General features: G+C 40.2%; 2 protein-coding genes across 4 annotated transcripts; one reads left to right on the forward strand and one right to left on the reverse strand.

Moving 5' to 3' along the window:
- The first annotated feature begins 52 nt into the window (after window positions 1-52).
- Window positions 53-12194, forward strand: slc25a18 (solute carrier family 25 member 18). 2 transcript variants are annotated; one of them, XM_077515904.1, is made up of 10 exons: window positions 53-290; window positions 1049-1386; window positions 1630-1810; window positions 3264-3319; window positions 3498-3588; window positions 5500-5615; window positions 5748-5934; window positions 7375-7547; window positions 11268-11343; window positions 11417-12194. In XM_077515904.1, coding segments are annotated over exons 3-10 (843 nt in total). In that variant the 5' UTR covers window positions 53-290; window positions 1049-1386; window positions 1630-1808; the 3' UTR covers window positions 11559-12194. The 2 variants fall into 2 exon arrangements, with proteins under 2 accessions (XP_077372030.1, XP_077372029.1); XM_077515903.1 differs by having other exon boundaries at window positions 1688-1810.
- A 263-nt stretch (window positions 12195-12457) lies between these two features.
- Window positions 12458-17787, reverse strand: atp6v1e1a (ATPase H+ transporting V1 subunit E1a). 2 transcript variants are annotated; one of them, XM_077515905.1, is made up of 9 exons: window positions 17617-17787; window positions 17321-17386; window positions 17117-17226; window positions 16019-16085; window positions 15725-15814; window positions 14143-14211; window positions 13946-14040; window positions 13734-13821; window positions 12458-12792 (listed from the first exon to the last, which is right to left on the reverse strand). In XM_077515905.1, the coding sequence occupies exons 1-9, from the start codon at window positions 17647-17649 to the stop codon at window positions 12730-12732; spliced, it is 681 nt and encodes a 226-aa protein (XP_077372031.1). In that variant the 5' UTR covers window positions 17650-17787; the 3' UTR covers window positions 12458-12729. The 2 variants fall into 2 exon arrangements, with proteins under 2 accessions (XP_077372031.1, XP_077372032.1); XM_077515906.1 differs by lacking the exon at window positions 17617-17787 and adding an exon at window positions 16498-16525 and having other exon boundaries at window positions 17036-17226; window positions 17321-17391.
- Between the last annotated feature and the right edge of the window lie 70 nt (window positions 17788-17857).

A 17857-nucleotide genomic window follows, 5' to 3' on the forward strand; every position in this document is an offset into this window, starting at 1 on the left:
TGTCTTTGCTTTGCGGGTCTATTAAAAACAAACACACTGAAACTGAACTTTTGATATGTGGTTCTGATGTGTGTATTGGCTCAACAGGTCCACATGAGTGTATATGTCTTAATGCAGTTGCAGGGGCTGTGTCACACACAATCACCATGAGAGGGAGGGTCTTAGCCAAGGAGACAATGCTAGTGTTTGTGCACCGACTGGCTCTCAGCTTGCTCTCGCCTGGTTACCACTGATGCATGCGAGGTTGAAGGGAGAGGAGAGTGGACAGCTTGACCAGCTCCCGGGATGAGGTAAGGATCCTCTTCTGCTCGCTGTAATGGAAGAAAATGACATTGTACGCTCGTCTTGTCAGACTATGAAAAATAAAGTAGACTGTGGATCTTGTAGCTAGAGGTTGTCTAGGGGTGAGGCAGCCCTCTCTGTGTTTTGGCAGGGTCTTTTCTCTCTCTCTGTCACTCTCTCTCTCTCTCTCTCTCTCTCTCTCTCTCTCTGTGTGTGTGAATGGAGCCAGGCTGAAAGAAAGTTGCACAGAAAGAGGCTCGGGGGAAAGCATGTGCAGAATGTGGCGGCGATCCAGCAATAAAAACAAGAGTTAGGAAGAGATGGAGAAAAGCAAAAAGATCAATCATGAAAATATCAGCCTAATCCTTATTTGATACTGTGCCGAAAGTGTAAAGCTACAATGAAGCTTAATGGCATTAAAAATAGAGGCAAAGTAGAGGTGGAGATAAGTCAGATTAATTAGAGAGGGAAGAAGAAGTCAAGGGAGGAGATGGAAGAAAAAAGTGATTTAAAAAAAGAGTTTGTCTAAGTTTCTAAACACATTTATCCTATAATATAACTTCTACGGTATATACAAAACAGTAAACGCCATTGCACTAATTTTGCCCTGTGCTGTGTCAGAATACTCTTTTCTGTTAAGGCAACTTAGGGAGAATCGGCACACTCTGTTTTTATGTGTTAGTCCTGTGACATTTTTTTTTATTTAGACTTAATGATTTAATTCAGATTTTGGTCTCACACAATCATATTTCCTGTTCCATTCAAGGCAGAAGAGGATACTTTGTACAGCGTTGCGAGGGAGTGCGAAAAACTGAGGGGCTGGCCTTCATACCGACCCATCATTGCTGCTTTTGGCCACAACAGAAAAAAAGGCGTCCACCAGTGGGAGGAAAAAGAACAGTCCACTGGGCCACACACTCAAACACCCAGTGAGCTGCATTCGTGTTACTGAGTGAGAAAGGCGAGGGCCGAGTTGACCATTTGAAACTCAGTGCCAAATTGCGGACAGGAAAAGCAGGAGGAGGAGGAAGTAGGTGAAGGACAACAAAGGCAGTTGTGGGCCTGGAGCCCAAACGCAAACAGGATGACGGAGAACAAAATAAGGTAATCTTTGTTGAGTTTAGCATTCCATCTGCTGTTATTTTAGTTACCTGCCTGATCATTACAGAACAAATTGGTCTGACACGAGAAATCTGTTAATCCTCTAATAGCGGGATCTGTTTCCACATTATTTATTTATTTATTTGTTTCCTTTCAGCATTTTGATTCTGCAATAAAGTCAACTATTGAGACATCTAACTCCAGTCAAAATAGTTATTCAGCCATGTGTGTGGCTTGTGTTGACAGCTGCGTGCGTGTAAATGTCTGTGTGCATGCATGTGCCTATATGTTGATCCCTTTGCAGTCTCCCTGCTAAGCTGATTAATGGGGGCGTGGCAGGCCTGGTTGGTGTCACTTGTGTATTTCCCATCGATCTGGCCAAAACTCGCCTACAGAACCAGCAGGGCGCCCAGGTCTATAAAGGAATGTGAGTATGGCCTCCAGAGCAAAAAAAGGAAAAATATAAACTCACACGTTTTTCCTGTTTTAGCATAGTGCATAAGTGCATTGTATCAGTGTATTAAGTTTGCAACTCATCTAAGTAACGACTGCATTCTCTCATGAATTATAAAGACGCTGGACTTGCAAAGCAAAACAGTCTCGTCACTTTTTCTTCAGTGCTTCAACGGAAAATCATGATCATCGCGTGTTTTGTTTTGATGTAACTGGAGTCACTGATTTGAAACATTTATTGTAGTGATGGAATATGACCAACAAGAAAAATGTGCAATGTGAAAACATGTGCATTGGTGTCCTCATAAGACCCTGAATTTTCTGTGTGGTGGGCAGCACAGTCTTGTGATGGGTGTGGCTATCCTGTGCTTAGCAGCACAAGATCCAGACCGCAGTTTTCCACTGTGACTCACAGATGGAAAATACCCAGAATTACTTATTTCCTTCAAGGCCCAATAATAAAAGTTGTTTTGTGTGCTACCAGCTCAACTTTTACTACAACCGTTTAGTTGATTCAAGAGTCCATACAATGGGGAAGTTAACCAAAATAATTTCATTACAATATGTTGTATTGGCCCCGACTGAGTTAAGCATCAAAGTGTAATCTATTTCAGGGAGTGGCCATTTTGCTACTTCTTGTCGACTGGAAATGACCTCACAGTTGCTCAGGGCTCAGGGAACAACCAATCATGGCTCAGTTTCAGAAAACCGGTAAGCCATGATTGATCGTTCAGGCGACAAGACTCTAGCGCCGGACTGAGTGGGGTTAGAGCTGAATATCCGTTGAATTGAAGTACAGTACAGTACATGCTTTTATCATGGCCCTCACCTCATACACCTCATTAGGAGTACAAAATTATTGTTTTGTACTTTCTTCATAGCCTAAAAAAATTCACAAGTTCATCTCTCTGGTGCTTGGTAGGAAGAGAGGTTCTGAATCAGTTGTTTCCGAGTCTTTTAAATTGAGGTTCCACTGTAGATTTATGATACCTTGAAGTACTTTTTATTTTTATTTATTATTATTATTATTATTATTATTATTATTATTATTATTATTATTATTAGTATTAGTATTAGTATTATTATTATTATTTTAGTGCCCTTTAAGACTAGCCACCACTGCTTTAAAGTTGTTATTCCTGGCAGGTTTCTCTGCTCATTTTCATGCTAAATCTTTCACCATTCAGCTTTCTACAATATGTTAGTGACATTTGCATCTCTTAGATAAATTTGTGTGCATACAAATGAGTTGTAGTGGTCATATTGTACTGATCAGCCTAACTCTTTCCAAAGTTGCAAGATCCAATTCCTGTTCTATGGTCATCATCATCTATTTTTTTTCTTTGACATCACTGGTATCTTTCTGTGCTGGTATTACAAAAAATAAATCAAACTAATGCAATGTTATTTCTCTTTTGTTATATCAGGTGGGACTGTCTGGCTAAAACAATACGCTCAGAAGGCTATTTTGGATGCTATAGAGGTATTATATCCATTCTAATGGCTGTAGTGAATACATATACACTTGTGACTTATTATAAATTGTGGTTTATTGTGGATAGCAATGCATGGTAGTCGCCATACGATGATACGCTGGTTCATTCAATTTTTTGGCTGAGACGGAAGTGTTTGTCATTCATTAGCTTGTTTGCCTCCACCAGGTGCAGCAGTCAATCTCACTCTTGTCACACCGGAAAAAGCAATCAAACTGGCAGCTAACGATGCCTTCAGACAAAAGCTCTCCAGAGACGGGTAAACTTTCACAACATCTATTTGAATGTTAAAGGGATACTTGACTCATTGAACAATTTTAAGCAGTGAAAAGTTACTATTTTTTCCAGAATGACTTTGGTAATTCCATGATTTTTCATGTACAATGAATGCCTTTAAAAAGTTAATTTTCTACTTGCTTTCGACTGATGATGACATCACCTGTGCTGAGGAAGTAGGTAACGGCCAATCATGGCTAACCTGTTTTCTGGGTTTGGTCAGTAAACTGAGCCATGGTTCCTCAGCACAGGTGATGTCATCATCAGTCGACAGCAAGTAGAAAAAACACTTTTTAAAGGTATGAATTGTACATGAAAAATAATGAAGTTACCACATTATTTATCAACAAAATAACTTTTTACTGCTGAAAATGACTTAATGAGTCAAGTATCCCTTTAAGTTTGTTACCTGTACAGGTGTGTAAATATTTGGACAATGTTTTTATTGTTTTTAATCATATTAAATTAAAATAATCAAGATGTGACTGAAGTGAGTGCCCTAAGATTTAATGTAAAGGTATTGCAGAAAATTAATTATTCATTTAAGAATTACAGCCACTACATGCAGTACTGTACTTCCTTTGAAGGTATGTAGGTGCAAATACAATTATGTATTTCAATTCTTTTGAGTCCCTACATATTGAGGTACCTTGCATTGACATAATTGTGACGAGTTGACCGCATGTATGGCATGTATTTCGAATCGTAATACAACCGGCCAAAGTGGATAATCTGAGTGTTGCAGTCATCTACCACAGTTAAAATTCACCAAAAGAGTTAATATCAAGACCTGCATTTAACAAGGAGGACTCTACTTTGGTGACTGGCGTAAATACCGTGAGGCGTGAAAACTAGACCGAATGTTAGTAATTTCCCAGACAAGTGCAAACTGCTGGTTGTGCGAGAGGGCTGCGCCGCTGTGGGAATGATCACAGCATACTTCAAGCACAGCCAATCAAAGAGGCTACTTTCATTCCTTTTAAATGTGGCGCACTAGTTGTGCACCAGAGTCTTAATATGGTGGAAGCAAGATTGTGAAGAGGCCACTCGGAGACCCACGAACCCCAATCTTTGATGTGACACCTCCATAGCTGTGATTTTAAAAATACAATATAGTACTACAAGTATTATTCAGAGGATTTGATGCCCACTGTTCACATGAAAGTATGTCTAACATCCATCCATCAGGCATGTCCACGGAGTTCCAAATCTGTCTGCCTGTTCCTCGATCAGAGGTGGTAAATCCAGGTCCAGAAACCCTGCCACAGTTTGGCTTTAGCCCCAGGTGCTAGCTAACGAGCTCGCTAGCTAGCTCGCCGGGTGCTCTATTACCTGCTCGGGAGCTAGGTAGCTAGCGCAAGGGGCTAAACCCTGGCTTGTGCTGGTACACTTCATTCTGTCCCCTTTCATTTCTTTTATTTTTTTTTAAAGAATGAAATAAACATTTGGAATTGAATTGAATTGAATTGCATTGAATGGAATGGAATGTCAAATGTGGCAGGGTTTTCACTTTCTGGACCTGGATTTGCCACCTCTGTCCTCGATCAAAATCACCAAAATCATGTTAAACCAGCTGCACCACATGGTCTAAGCAGGCCTAAGTTTAGACCAACTTTTTTGCCACCACATTGTCACTGCACCAGGCGCATCTCAAGGACACACCCTCGCCCTCATTGGCGGAAACTGGTCTACCAAATTAGCGAACACGCACAGTGAGCCTCATGCTGGTAGGAAAATCAGGATACGCCAGCATTTGCGCCACGGTGCAGAGTGCTGTCTACAAAAATAGAGTACCTAGTCGTAGGTAAATAAACACCAGATGTTTGGTAATTCTAAAATAAGAAATACCTCCAATAGAATGATGTCATATGTTTTTGTCTTGTTTTGCCTTTAGCCATTTGCCCCTTTGGGGGGAAGTTCTGGCAGGGTGTGGGGCTGGAACATGTCAGGTGGTGGTCACCACACCCATGGAAATGCTCAAAATCCAACTACAAGATGCGGGGAGGCTAGGTGAGATTTATCGCAATCATTTAACGTTGAATGCTAACAAATGTAGCCAATGAGAGTCATCCATTTTTTTCACTAACAAATGACTTACCGCAATAAGGACGTCATAGGCTCACAATTATTATTTCCGTTCAGCTGCCCAGAGGAAAGTCTCGACGCCAGCTCAGGCTGCCACTCCTGGACCTGCTCCATCTTTAGTGGCACCACAGCCGGCCCGGCCCGGTCCTGCCCAACGGACATCAGCCACCAGCATCACAGCGGAGCTGCTGAGGACACGAGGCCTTGCTGGCCTGTATAGGGGAGCCGGAGCCACCTTAATGAGGTTCTACACGCATGCACACACAGGTCACTACATAGTGAAGTACAATTACCTGAAATTATGGCATTCTCAGCCATTTTATAGTTAATCAGTTATTTACTGACCTTTTTAATCACAATGTGTATAGAGTGATCCCTCGCTACTTTGTGGTTCACTTATTGCAGACTCATCGATTTGTATTTGGGTCCATAACATTGTATGGGTTTTACCTCAATTTTTGGGTTTTTGGAAAAGATCAAATTCTTTATGTATGCTACTATTTTTGTCCATTTTTTGTAATATTTGAGTAAATAAAAACAGCTTTTTCTTTCATTCAACACAATCTATTAAATGTTTGAACAAGGTATAGAGAATATTTGGTAAATTAAGAAATGTCTACCATGGTAAGTTTAAAAAAAATGTTGACATTTTTCTTCTTTTAATTCGTCTTAGCAAGTCAGTGTCCCATCACTGGGGAGCTATTTTTAGAACACAAGTACACTCGTACACACTCGCGCCTACACAGTAAGGCCAATGTGTGTTTCTTATTCCTCCCACCCTCCTCCGTGCACCTCCTCTCGAATGCAGTGCACTCAGGAGAACTACAAACGTTAATTGAAGGCAATTAACTTCAAAGAGGTCGCATTTACGCAAGAAGCGCTCATTGAGGTAACAGACAGTATTAGCAGTTATTGAAGTTACCCCCCCCCCCGACCCACCCACCCACACACACACGTTTTTTAACGACTTCTACTTCACGGAAATTCACCTATTGTGGGTGGGCTTGGAAAGTATCACCCTCGAAAAGTGATGGACATGACCAATTCCCATAAAAGTTAGCTAAACGTGTAGTGTTTTGGCCTAGAAAGATTTCAATTTTAGTGTAGATATAGATACAGGTGCAGAAATTGTATTATTTTTTTTCACTGTTCCAGACCAATTGCACTGGGGCAAAGTGCTGGAAAAGCAGTAAAAAGAAGCTTGCCGTATGTGGCACTCAGAAATAACACATTGCCCCGTCCTGTTTGACTGCCTTTAAAAATAATAATAATAATAATTTAAAAACCAAAAAAAAAAAACATCTGGCTTTTTTATGCTTTTAGTCAAATGAGTCTGAGTTGTCCTTAGTGGAGGTCTGTGCTATTCTAGTTTTGGAAATTTTAACCAAACTCTTCTAATGGCTCTCATAAGAAAGTGTGAATCGTTTCTGCTCCCATTCAACACCCTCATTACTCCTCTGATCGGTCCATTCTGGATTACATAACTAGAATACAGTACAGTGTTTGTTGTACAGCATTTCCTGACACCTCTAATCAACACTGATCAATAGAATCCTCCAGCTATGTCTGGCAGTTTACAATGGGAAAGGATACAGCCCCTTGTCCACTTTTGTCTCCCCATTCTTACCATTGTCTATTGTTTCCCCATATTTCACCCTAACATTTTCCAAAATTTAATTTTCAGGGATGTCCCTTTCTCAATGATTTACTTCCCCTTGTTTGCCAACCTGAACGCACTGGGAAGGGAAAAACACGGGAATCCGGGTGATGTACAGGCACAAGCTCCTTTCTGGCAGTCCTTTGTGGCGGGATGCTCTGCAGGCTCAGTGGCAGCTGTGGCTGTCACACCACTGGATGGTGAGTAACCTGTCACCGTGTTTGCAAGTGTTGGCAAAGGTAGCGAATGGGCGCGCCTGTCCGGGTTCTTTCAAGATCGCAACGTTCTCTAATTGTTTGCAATGCATAGAGTTTTAATGGCAAGGAAATTTTGAACATGTTCAAAATTGACGACGAGTTATTGCGCATAGCTATCTGCTTTGTGATTGATTGCTTACCAGTTCAGTGTGTTCCACTGCAAAACACAACTAACACATTGGTCAAAACCTCTGTTGGCAATGTAAATCAAAACAGAGCATTATCTTTTCCAGTACATCACTTGCACGGGATGAGATTATTTGTGAAGGTGTACCTAATATTGTGCTGTGGGGAAGGAAGATCAGAAATGGATCCCAGAGAGCTCCGACAGAAACCTCTCTGGATCCAGGGAACCAGGGGCCAAATAATCCTTCAAGAAGTAATCGTGGCAGACACAGGATATAAAAAGTCTACACCCCTGTTTAAATGCCTGTTTTAAATCGCTGTTTAAAAGTTTTTGTGATATGAACAAATGAGAGCAACATCACATACAAACTTTTTCTACTATGTGACCGATAATATACAATTTAATTGAACAAAAATAATAATAGAGAAAAAGTAAAAATAAACAACTTAATAATTTAATGTGGTTACATAATGTGCATACCCTTTTTATAACTGCATGTAGCTATGTTCAGAATTAAAAATCAAATTCAAACTGTTAAAGTGGCACGAAGCAGGATTCAGAGTTTTTGCACATTTTGCACATTTCTGGCAAAACGTGGCAAGCGTGCGCGACTTTTTGGGCACGAGCAAACCTCCAAGTTAATCGAACAAACGCAAACGCCTTTTTCATAGGCTTAATAATGTCTACAGAGGTAAGAAACGTATTAATCTTCAAGTTACTTTGTATGTGAAAGTAATTTTGAGTGACAAAAGCTTACGAAATTACAACCTTATCAAACGTAAATAGTGCATCCCGTGAATCCGACGACGTTGAGGATAGCAGTGCGTTGCTAATATGCCCAAGTGCGGAAACATTGGTAAGCGACCGTGTAGTAGTTTTATTCTGCACTGCTAATCATAAATAGACCCTATCGTATTTTCGTTACGAAGTCTTACCTTTTAGCAAAAAGTCAACAAATTGTGGGCCCCATTTCATCCCCAGAATAGCTCTTAGCTCTCTCCACCTGATGAACGCTGCTCCTATATTTATCCGCATCCTCCCGTGACGCTGGTCTGAAAGTTTTTTTACTTCTCTTTGTCTTCCGTGGAGTCTCCATAAGGGATTGAGACGTATCGAGTGCAGGTCTCTTAAAGTCCATCTTGAATTAGCTGTCCTGTCCGTGAAGTTGCGTGGACAATCACGAGAGCTAACAGGGACAATAGCGTGCACGCGCATGACGTCATGCTCAGAGTCACAGTTAAAGTTTCCAGCCCGAACGCTCCAACATTTTTTCCTTTTACAGAAAAATAGGGGCAACAGTCATTGTGCCACAGTAGTGTACTCCTGTGCATAATACAATTCTTAAAACATCTGCGGGTGAAAAATACGGTTATTTTAACACAAATTTGAGTCTGATCTTGCATCGTGCCCCTTTAAATGAGAGTCAAAATACACCTCCAGCCATTTAAGTGTTTCTGATTAACCCCAAATATTAATCTAGTTGATTTAGTAGGTTTCCCACGATGTTTTTGACGAGAGAACAAGCCCTGGTCTGCAGAGGGCCTCCACAGTATGAAAGACCTTATTGTTTAACGCTTAGATATACCATGAAATACAGTGAAGACAGTCCTTATCAAGTGGAGAAAATATAGCAACAGAGAACTGGCTGAGAGATCAACATTGAAGTAGCTGCAGGAATGCCTGGCAAGTACATGCAACAATCTCACATCTTCATTCGTTTAGGCATTGGGGGAAACGGCTAAGACAAAAGTCTAATTTTACAAAGAAAGACATCCAACTTGTACAGGTTGTAGGTCACATTAATGGTGTTTTGAAATTATTTAATTTTGGTCAATTTTTTTTCGATCTAACAAAAACTGACATTTGAATAAGGGTGTGTAGACTTTTTATATCCCTTGTACTTACTGGTTGCTTTCCCACGACATATGGGACACTGCTATTTCATACAAACAATGTAGTTTGACAAGCAAACACTGTTACGAATATGATTGCTGTGTACACAGTACATTATTTTCATTGTGTTTTGGTGAACTTTAGCCGCCCTTTTACTATACTACTCACAAAAGCTTAGGGATTATATGTGATTTACAGGCGGTATTTCAGGATGAACCTAAAATTCCACTATAGTCTTTAACAGGTGAACTTAATTTAACCTCCTCTAAACTTTGAAATGTACTTTCAACTGTTCAAGAAGCTCATCAGTAAAATTCACGATGGATGTCTAAACCATGAATCTACCAATACATTTTCTATTTCAATTAGTATTTGGTAGTTAAACAGTCCTTTTTATCTTGCTGTTCACATTTTGACATCATGAGACGAATATGACGCTTAACAATTATACTGGGAATCCCCCAGAGTGAGGCTTCAAAGTCAAACAGGATGTTGTCAGAGGGAAATGGCCACTAATCTTGTGGAATATTGCCATCGATTAAACCATAGACATAGGAAGACTGGAAGAGTTACATAAAGACATAGAAGGGGATTGCTTTGAAAGACTTTATATTGGTCATTTTGTGAATCAAACAGTTGTTCAGCTAGTTGCTAATAGGGGGAAGGTCAAATTAAGTTCACTTGTTACAGAGGAAGGAAATTCAAAGAAATGTCTTTACTATATGTTGTATTTACACCCATTAGTATAAACATGGCAATCTTATTAATATTGTATTTGTGAAATATGAGTTAAGCAGCAAAATTCACCCATTTTTATCCACTTCAAGGGGCAGCCATTTTGCCACTTGCTGTTGACTGACATCACAGTTTGCGCTGGCTTAAATAGTGCCCAATCACAGCTCACCTGTTTTCCAAAGCTGAGCCATAATTGGCTGTTACTGAACCCTAAGCAACTGTGGTGTCATTTTCAGTCAACAGCATATGCGGAGATAGATAAAAATGGTTTTCCATATTAACTCCATCCATCCATCCATCCATCCATCCATCCATCCATCCATCCATCCATCCATCCATCCATTTTCTTGACTGCTTATTCCTCACAAGGGTTGCAGGGGGTGCTGGAGCCTATCTCAGCTGGCTTTGGACAGTAGGCAGGGTACACCCTGGACTGGTTGCCAGCCAATCGCAGGGCACACAGAGACGAACAACCATAGCACACCTAGGGACAATTCAGAGCACCCAATTAACCTGCCATGCATGTCTTTGGAATGTGGGAGGAGACCGGAGTACCCGGATAAGACCCACGCGGGCACGGGGAGAACATGCAAACTCCACCCAGGAAGGCCGGAGCCTGGACTTGAACCTGAATCCTCAAAACTGGGAGGCGGACGTGCTAACCAGTCAACTACTGTGCTGCCCTCCTATTAACTCATTTTCCATAAATGCAACATAAATCAGAATACTGTTTAGTGGGAACTTATAAAACACATTATTGTCTTATTTCTTTTTTGGGGGTGGGGTGGGTGGGGGTGGGGGGGGGGGGGCTTTCAGTTCCCTTTTAAGTTTAAAGAGTACAGTATTTTAGGTTCAGTAGTGCAATAATAATTGTAACACATGGTCTTTGATTTTACCACCCTGTATAGTGATAAAAACTCGACTGCAAACATTGCAAAAAGGTGAAGGGGAGGACACCTACAGAGGAATTATCGACTGCACACGGTAAATATTTTGCAATCAGCTATTGACCCTGTAATCTATTGTTCGCCATTATTGATTGTGTGTATTTTTGTAGGCGTATAATGAGGCGAGAGGGACCGTCAGCATTCCTGAAAGGTGCAGCTTGCCGCGCACTGGTCATTGCCCCCCTTTTTGGCATTGCGCAAGGTGTCTACTTCCTCGGTGTTGGGGAGGCACTGCTTGGACTGATGGAATAAAATATATCAGCAGGGTCACATTTCATTTCGCTGAGTCAATCTGCACTACACACATGGGCACAACCTGCGTGTGGATCCAGCAGCTCACACTCACAATTATTATCTGGGTTTACAACATGCAGGCAACGGGGTTCATTTGGTCCAACAGGATCCTGTGTACTGTATGTGCTGTGTCACAAGGTGTTTTGAGTTTACATCTGGAGTTATTCCTCAACCCAAAAGAGATAATCTTGTCTGGTTGTTATCAAAAAGTTGCTGTATATGTTGCTCAGGCTGCTAACCATTTGTTTGGTTTCAATTGATCTAAAGTAAGTGATCTTCTTGCATAATCCTCAATCATAGAGATTAAATAATTGGATCTTCTTCGGCTGCCCTGTTATGCATTCTTCCCGCTCTATCCGTGAGGTCTGCGTTGTAATCTTGGATTCCCTGCCAGGATTGGGAGGTGCTGCCTATCAGTAGGTCATCTGTTAATCTTATGGTAATGATTTAATCTCTGTATTAGAGTAAAATATACACACACGCAGTTCACTTCCGGCCTGAAAGCTACACTCCCAGGTAACTGAATTTAAACCTTGCTTCCTTCTTTGCAGCTCCACAAGGTTTAAAATAAACTCAAAATGGGACCAAATGCTACTTCTGCCTAACAAATCATAAACGTTTATTGAAAATAAAATAAAAGCCTTACTATTGTTGAAATGGTATTGAATTTATTGTGATTTGTGCTGTTGAGTATTTTGGTCCTATTTCATAAAAACAAATACAGGTTAAAATAATAATAATAATAAAAACATTTTAAAGTTGTATAACTAGGCTAGATTTTTCACAAAGTAGACTGAACAGTTTGTGTATACTGTCCACAAGTTCGTTTACAACTTGTAAATAAAGACACACACCAATTTCATTGTTATACTCATTTATTACTTTGGCTCTTGAATGTTAAGTGTAATAGGAAACTTGCTCTTTGTTTGATTGTTTTCTGTTGTATACATAGTAACACTTAATTAAAAAAAAACCCAAAACATTTGGCATAAGGCTGAAATTGAATTTAAAACAGGGCCTGGGATAGATACACCAGGTAAGACTAAGGCGCTTGAATAGGTGTACTTGTTTTCACTAGTATTATGCATGCATTCCACTTGTGTAAACGCTGCACCCTTCAAATCCACTGTTAATCGGAGAACTTGCGGTTGGGGTTGGCGCCAAATAAGGACACTCTGATTTCAGGCATCATCTGTTTGGAGGAAAACCAGCAATCATGTAACGGATCACAAGTCCAAGATTCATTTGAATAAAACTATAGAGAGAACACAATCCAATGCTCCCAATTAAGTTTTTTTTACACCAGTCGCACGATATAGTGATTTTTTGATTATTTTGGTTCTTGTGTTCTACACTATACTTGTTGTATTTTATTCCTCATTTTGTATTTCTTAATTTTATATATTTCTTTAGATTTTTATTTTTAACCCTGAGTCCCTGAACTTGAGTGACATGAAAAGATCCCAAAATAAAATGTATTATAACTATTGAAAATACTGGGTAACATGTTTAACCATATACACACACATTAAATGAATTTATACAGATAACCAATAAAGCTTCATAAAGCTTTTGTACAGCATTTGCACACAAACGGGAGTGTAATTACTGGTATGTCCTAAATGAGAAACATACAAACATGGAGTACTTTGCACACGTGTCTGTGCAATTGACAACAGATAAATGTTAGCCACGTGCTGTTAGATTTGGATCTGATTTTCAGCAGTCAAATCAAATTAATTTCTAAAACAGCCCAGATATGAAAACAGCCCAAATATGAATGCTTAAATCGATCTCCTCCCCACCTCCGGGCTTATTACCGGTATATACCATTTTAAAGAATTTTTAAGGATAAGTTTAAAAATATATATATTGTTTGCACTGCATATTCTTTTAGTAAGCCATCTTATATTTCTTTACTTTTTAGCTCTTTGTTTTTTTCCCAAATGCTTTTAAATGGTGTAATTTTAATCGGGTATGCGCTCTATAAATAGGGCAGCCTTGCCTTGCCATGAGGGTGCATGCCACTCCTCTGGAATTGTATGGAGTGTAGTGCCCTCTCCAGGCCAAATATTGGAATTCCCGCAGCTTTTTTATTTTTATTTTTTTTAAGACGCACATAAACGTCTTTACCTGTTGTGCTAGAAGTTCTAGTCTGTTCTCCAATGTGTTGGATACTTTTATCTTGCCATTGCCGTTATACACCTCCACTCCTCCGCATCTGCCCAAACAATCATTCATGTGGGGAGAAGATAAATGAACGTCAAAAGTGTCCCCTATTTGAAAATGAAAGAGTACCAAATGTGTAAGAGCATAAAGTATTATTGTAAATGGAATTTTCTTACATGCTTGATGGCAGAAAACGGTCCTTGTCAATTTTGACAACAATGTGTTTTTTTACAGCCTCTTTAAAGATGGGGATGTTCTTATTTACTGCAGCCTATCAACAAATCACAAAAACAAGCAACGCTTAGTAAAAACTACCCGTAGTGCAACATTTGTGAATTCTACTTTTATCCCACCTTTCCTAGCTCAACCTCACCTGAACCAACTCCACGTCCTGCTGTCGACAGCGAATGACAACTTTCTCCTCCAGCAGTTGGTAGAAACCCTAATAAAATAAGGACACGAGTTTGCAACTGCAAAATAATTACCAGATAAGCTAACACTTAGTCTATCTTCTTCTATTTCTCCTACTGTTCTTTGTATTTTTTGGCTATCTAGTTGCCCTGTGACACAGCCAACTGGTTCAATAAAACATAAAAACAAGTCTAGCGATAGTGTGAGAAGTTCGGTCATCTGGGAGGGGCTCAGAGTCGAGCCGCTGTTCCTCCACGTTGAGAGGAACCAGTTGAGGTGGCTCGGGCATCTGGTTCGGATGCCTCCTGGATGCCTCCCTGGAGAGGTGTTCCGGGCATGTCCCACCGGCGGGACGACCCAGGACACGCTGGAGGGACTATGTCTCTCGGCTGGCCTGGGAATGCCTGGGGATCCCTCTGGATGTGCTGGTTGAAGTGGCTGGGGAGAGGGAAGTCTGGGCTTCCCTCCTAAAGCTGCTGCCCCTGCGACCCGATCCCGGATAAGCGGTAGGAGATGGATGGATGGATGGATGGATGGATGGATGGATGGATGGATGGATGGATGGATGGATAAAAACAAGTATAGATCAGCAGCATGACTTCACATTGTTTTAAATTGCCTGTTTTAAAGCATCTAGAGCTTCAGAAAACATGTGAACTGTGAATGGTTGTTAAGAGCCCAGAGAAACCGTGATGTAATTGTCAGTCGACAACAAGTAGCAAAATGGCCGCCCCTTGCAATGGATAAAAACAGGTGGAATTTGCAGCCTAATAACTTATATTCCACACATTACATAGTCTTACAGTAATCAGAATACTGTGTTGAAACTACTGGAGCTGAAAAGAATGTTGTTGTAAAGAATTTAAGGGGTTGACTTTTCCTTTAAAACATTTTTTTTTTAATTAAACAGTACAACAAATGTAGAAAGCTGTGCAAACTCTGCTCACATTCTCTTGCTTCCCTTTCTATCATATGGATGTTACATGTTTAAATGATTCAATAGGATTGTTGTGTTGCCTGTTTTTGAGGACATACCTGGCACAACTGCTTCATTTACGCCACCTCGCTTTGGCGATACCCCCACAAAAACAATGGTGAGGAACTTCTCTTGTCAAAATAGTTTCATCATTGGCAGACAAAGACATGTCATGGATGCCCATCAGATGCGTGTTTAGCCGCACGTTCAGTTCTTCTGCTAACTTTTTCAACTTGCAAACTAAAGTAGAGAAGGACAAGCTGGACTCTGATTGGCTGCTGTCAAGTGCTTTTCCGCTGTTTCTGAGTAAATTCTGTATGCTCACAGCTCACAGCTGCTCATCGTAAAATCAGCATTCTTGATATCATATAATCACCCAACACTATGTATACAGTACTGTCCTTTTTAAGGTGGTAGAGTATGTGTTTTTTCTCTCTCTCTCTCTGTGCTACAGTATCAAATGGTCCATGGACCGGTGATTAGAACAACTGAGCTACATTATGAGAACAAATCTCAACTACACAACAAATGAATCAGTTGGTGAATGCCCACCCCTCGCAGTTTTTACCTGAAGCACAAGCCCCTCCAGCAATGTGGAATACCTGGCAGGGTCCTGAGCAATTGCTGCAAGTCTTTGTCGGGCTTCGATCAACATATCCTGTCACACATTGGGGGCAGAAAAAGCATAATTATGGGGGCAGAAAAAGCACAATTATGAATAACACTTAACCACAAAAGAAGTAGAAATCATTTTTTAAGTCCAGTGGGCTATGATATTCTGAGAGAGAAATATTTCAGTAATTATTTCTGTGGAAGATGAACTGATATTTGAATATTTTGGAGAACCAGCATGACTGTTTACCATGATCATGTCATCACGAGCCTTCAACACTTTCAGCCTTGCTTGGTTCATCAGGTTGGACATCTGGCTGTGGCCCGTGGGAAGAAATGTCACAGATTAAAAAATAAATAAATAAATAAAAATAAATGCTCTCGGAGAGCACAAGGCCTTCACCATTCATCACCAGTGAAATCAATGAGTGAGCATCTCTAATCTTAAAAAGTAAAGCAGAGGTCACGCTGAATCAAGATCCAAAATTTCTCCTTCAAAAGGAAAGCATTTTAGCAGTCACCCCGATTAGAAATGACAGAAATTTAAAACAGAAATTTAAAGAGTTGCCAAATCTAGTATCTGGTTTGGATCCGCGTTAATTCAGATTTGACATTAGAGCTTTTGAGTTTGTGTATTTGAAAATATAGTTCTAATAAATATCATATTGGACAGATTGTGTTAAGGTTTTTGTAGATGTTTAGATTTTTGAAAATTGGAACAATACTTACTCAACATCAACTCCGGGTACATCAAACACTGTGGACAGGAAATTACAGGCAAGCAAACAGATGGAAAAAAAAAAAAAAAAAAAAGCACTCAAACATCCAGCGGTTCATTATTTGAAACCTCTGTTAATAAAATGAAGAGGGGGGCTGGTGTGCGTGTGTGCGTGTGTGTGTGTGTGTGTGGGGGGGGGGGGGGGGGGGGTTGTGAATATAAATGTAGTAATCTTATTTTAAAAGAAGGTCACTGGTGGTGTAATACAGTAGTTTACTCGCTCGACTTCAGTGCAGGAGTGTGGGTTCAGTTCCCACTAAGTGACTGTGTGTAAAATACACAAACAAACTTTCACAACTTTTTACACTAGTTGTCATTGTCTCTAGTTATATGTGCTCTGGAATTGATTGATGACTAATCCAGGGCATTTCGCCCAATGTCAGGGGGGATTGGTTCTAGCTCTGTGACCGTGAACAATGACATAATATAGAAAATGGATGGCTGATATCATCATTTAAAAGGAATACAAGAATACAAAATCTGACCAACCAGATAAAGATATCAAAGCAGGGGTCGTTTTCAGTTTTCTTTGTGCACTTGTACAGCTCGTGTTCTTGATAGATGACTCACATTTTCTTATGCTGTTCGATCTGCTTTTCCTTCTTCTCATAGTATTCCATTATTTTCACCCTTTGTGTTTGGACCAAACGACCTTTCTCGATGTTGAACTCTTCCTCTGCCTGCAATCAGTTGAGCATGACACATATGCTTATGGGACAAATCAGTAAAAAAAAATAAACAAACACATTGAAATGAGGGGTTAAAAAGACCTACTCTGGCGTCAATTTCCTCAACCTTTTCATTGGCCTCTTGCTCAATGAAGGCCATCATGTGCTTTATCTGTCACAAAACAAACACCCACAGCCCGTCAGATTCTCAGTCTCACCTGGTCCGACTTTTAAAAGTTGATTTATGATTTGTATATTTAAAGCGAATTCAGAACGAAAACGTCTTGTGCGATGAGACCATTTGGCAGCTGTAACGGTAGATCAATGTTTGTTTGTTTGTTTTTCAATCTGTCATCAAACTTTTTAATCACTGTTACACTGGTGTGTCATTATCATCTTTACCTGTTTTTGGACGTCCGCATCGGTGAGAGCCATGTTTGGTATTAATGGGAAAAAAAATGTTTAGTGTTTACCCAAAAGTGGCTACAAAAAACGAGATCTCACGACAACTTGTGGAATCCTGTTTACAGTACAACTTAGTGGCACTGGCTAGTGCTTCCGCTCCGTCACGTCAAGGTGAATGAAAACGAGACAGTATGTAATTCCGGTTTACGATTTCAAAATAAAATAACGGAGAGGCGTG

Source organism: Festucalex cinctus, chromosome 3 (genome assembly GCF_051991245.1).
Source record: "Festucalex cinctus isolate MCC-2025b chromosome 3, RoL_Fcin_1.0, whole genome shotgun sequence".
In the NCBI taxonomy this organism is placed as follows: domain Eukaryota; kingdom Metazoa; phylum Chordata; class Actinopteri; order Syngnathiformes; family Syngnathidae; genus Festucalex; species Festucalex cinctus.

Excerpts from the sequence above, each read along its gene's own strand:
- atp6v1e1a (XM_077515905.1), bottom strand. The coding sequence starts at position 17,649 with ATGGCTCTCACCGATGCGGACGTCCAAAAACAG. Across the intron at positions 16,086-17,116 it reads ATCGAACAGCATAAGAAAAT|CCAGATGTCCAACCTGATGA; the intron begins GTGAGTCATCTA and ends CACGGGCCACAG. Across the intron at positions 15,815-16,018 it reads CTCGTGATGACATGATCATG|GATATGTTGATCGAAGCCCG; the intron begins GTAAACAGTCAT and ends AATGTGTGACAG.
- slc25a18 (XM_077515903.1), top strand. The coding sequence starts at position 1,367 with ATGACGGAGAACAAAATAAG. Across the intron at positions 3,320-3,497 it reads CTATTTTGGATGCTATAGAG|GTGCAGCAGTCAATCTCACT; the intron begins GTATTATATCCA and ends TGCCTCCACCAG. Across the intron at positions 11,344-11,416 it reads GGAATTATCGACTGCACACG|GCGTATAATGAGGCGAGAGG; the intron begins GTAAATATTTTG and ends GTATTTTTGTAG.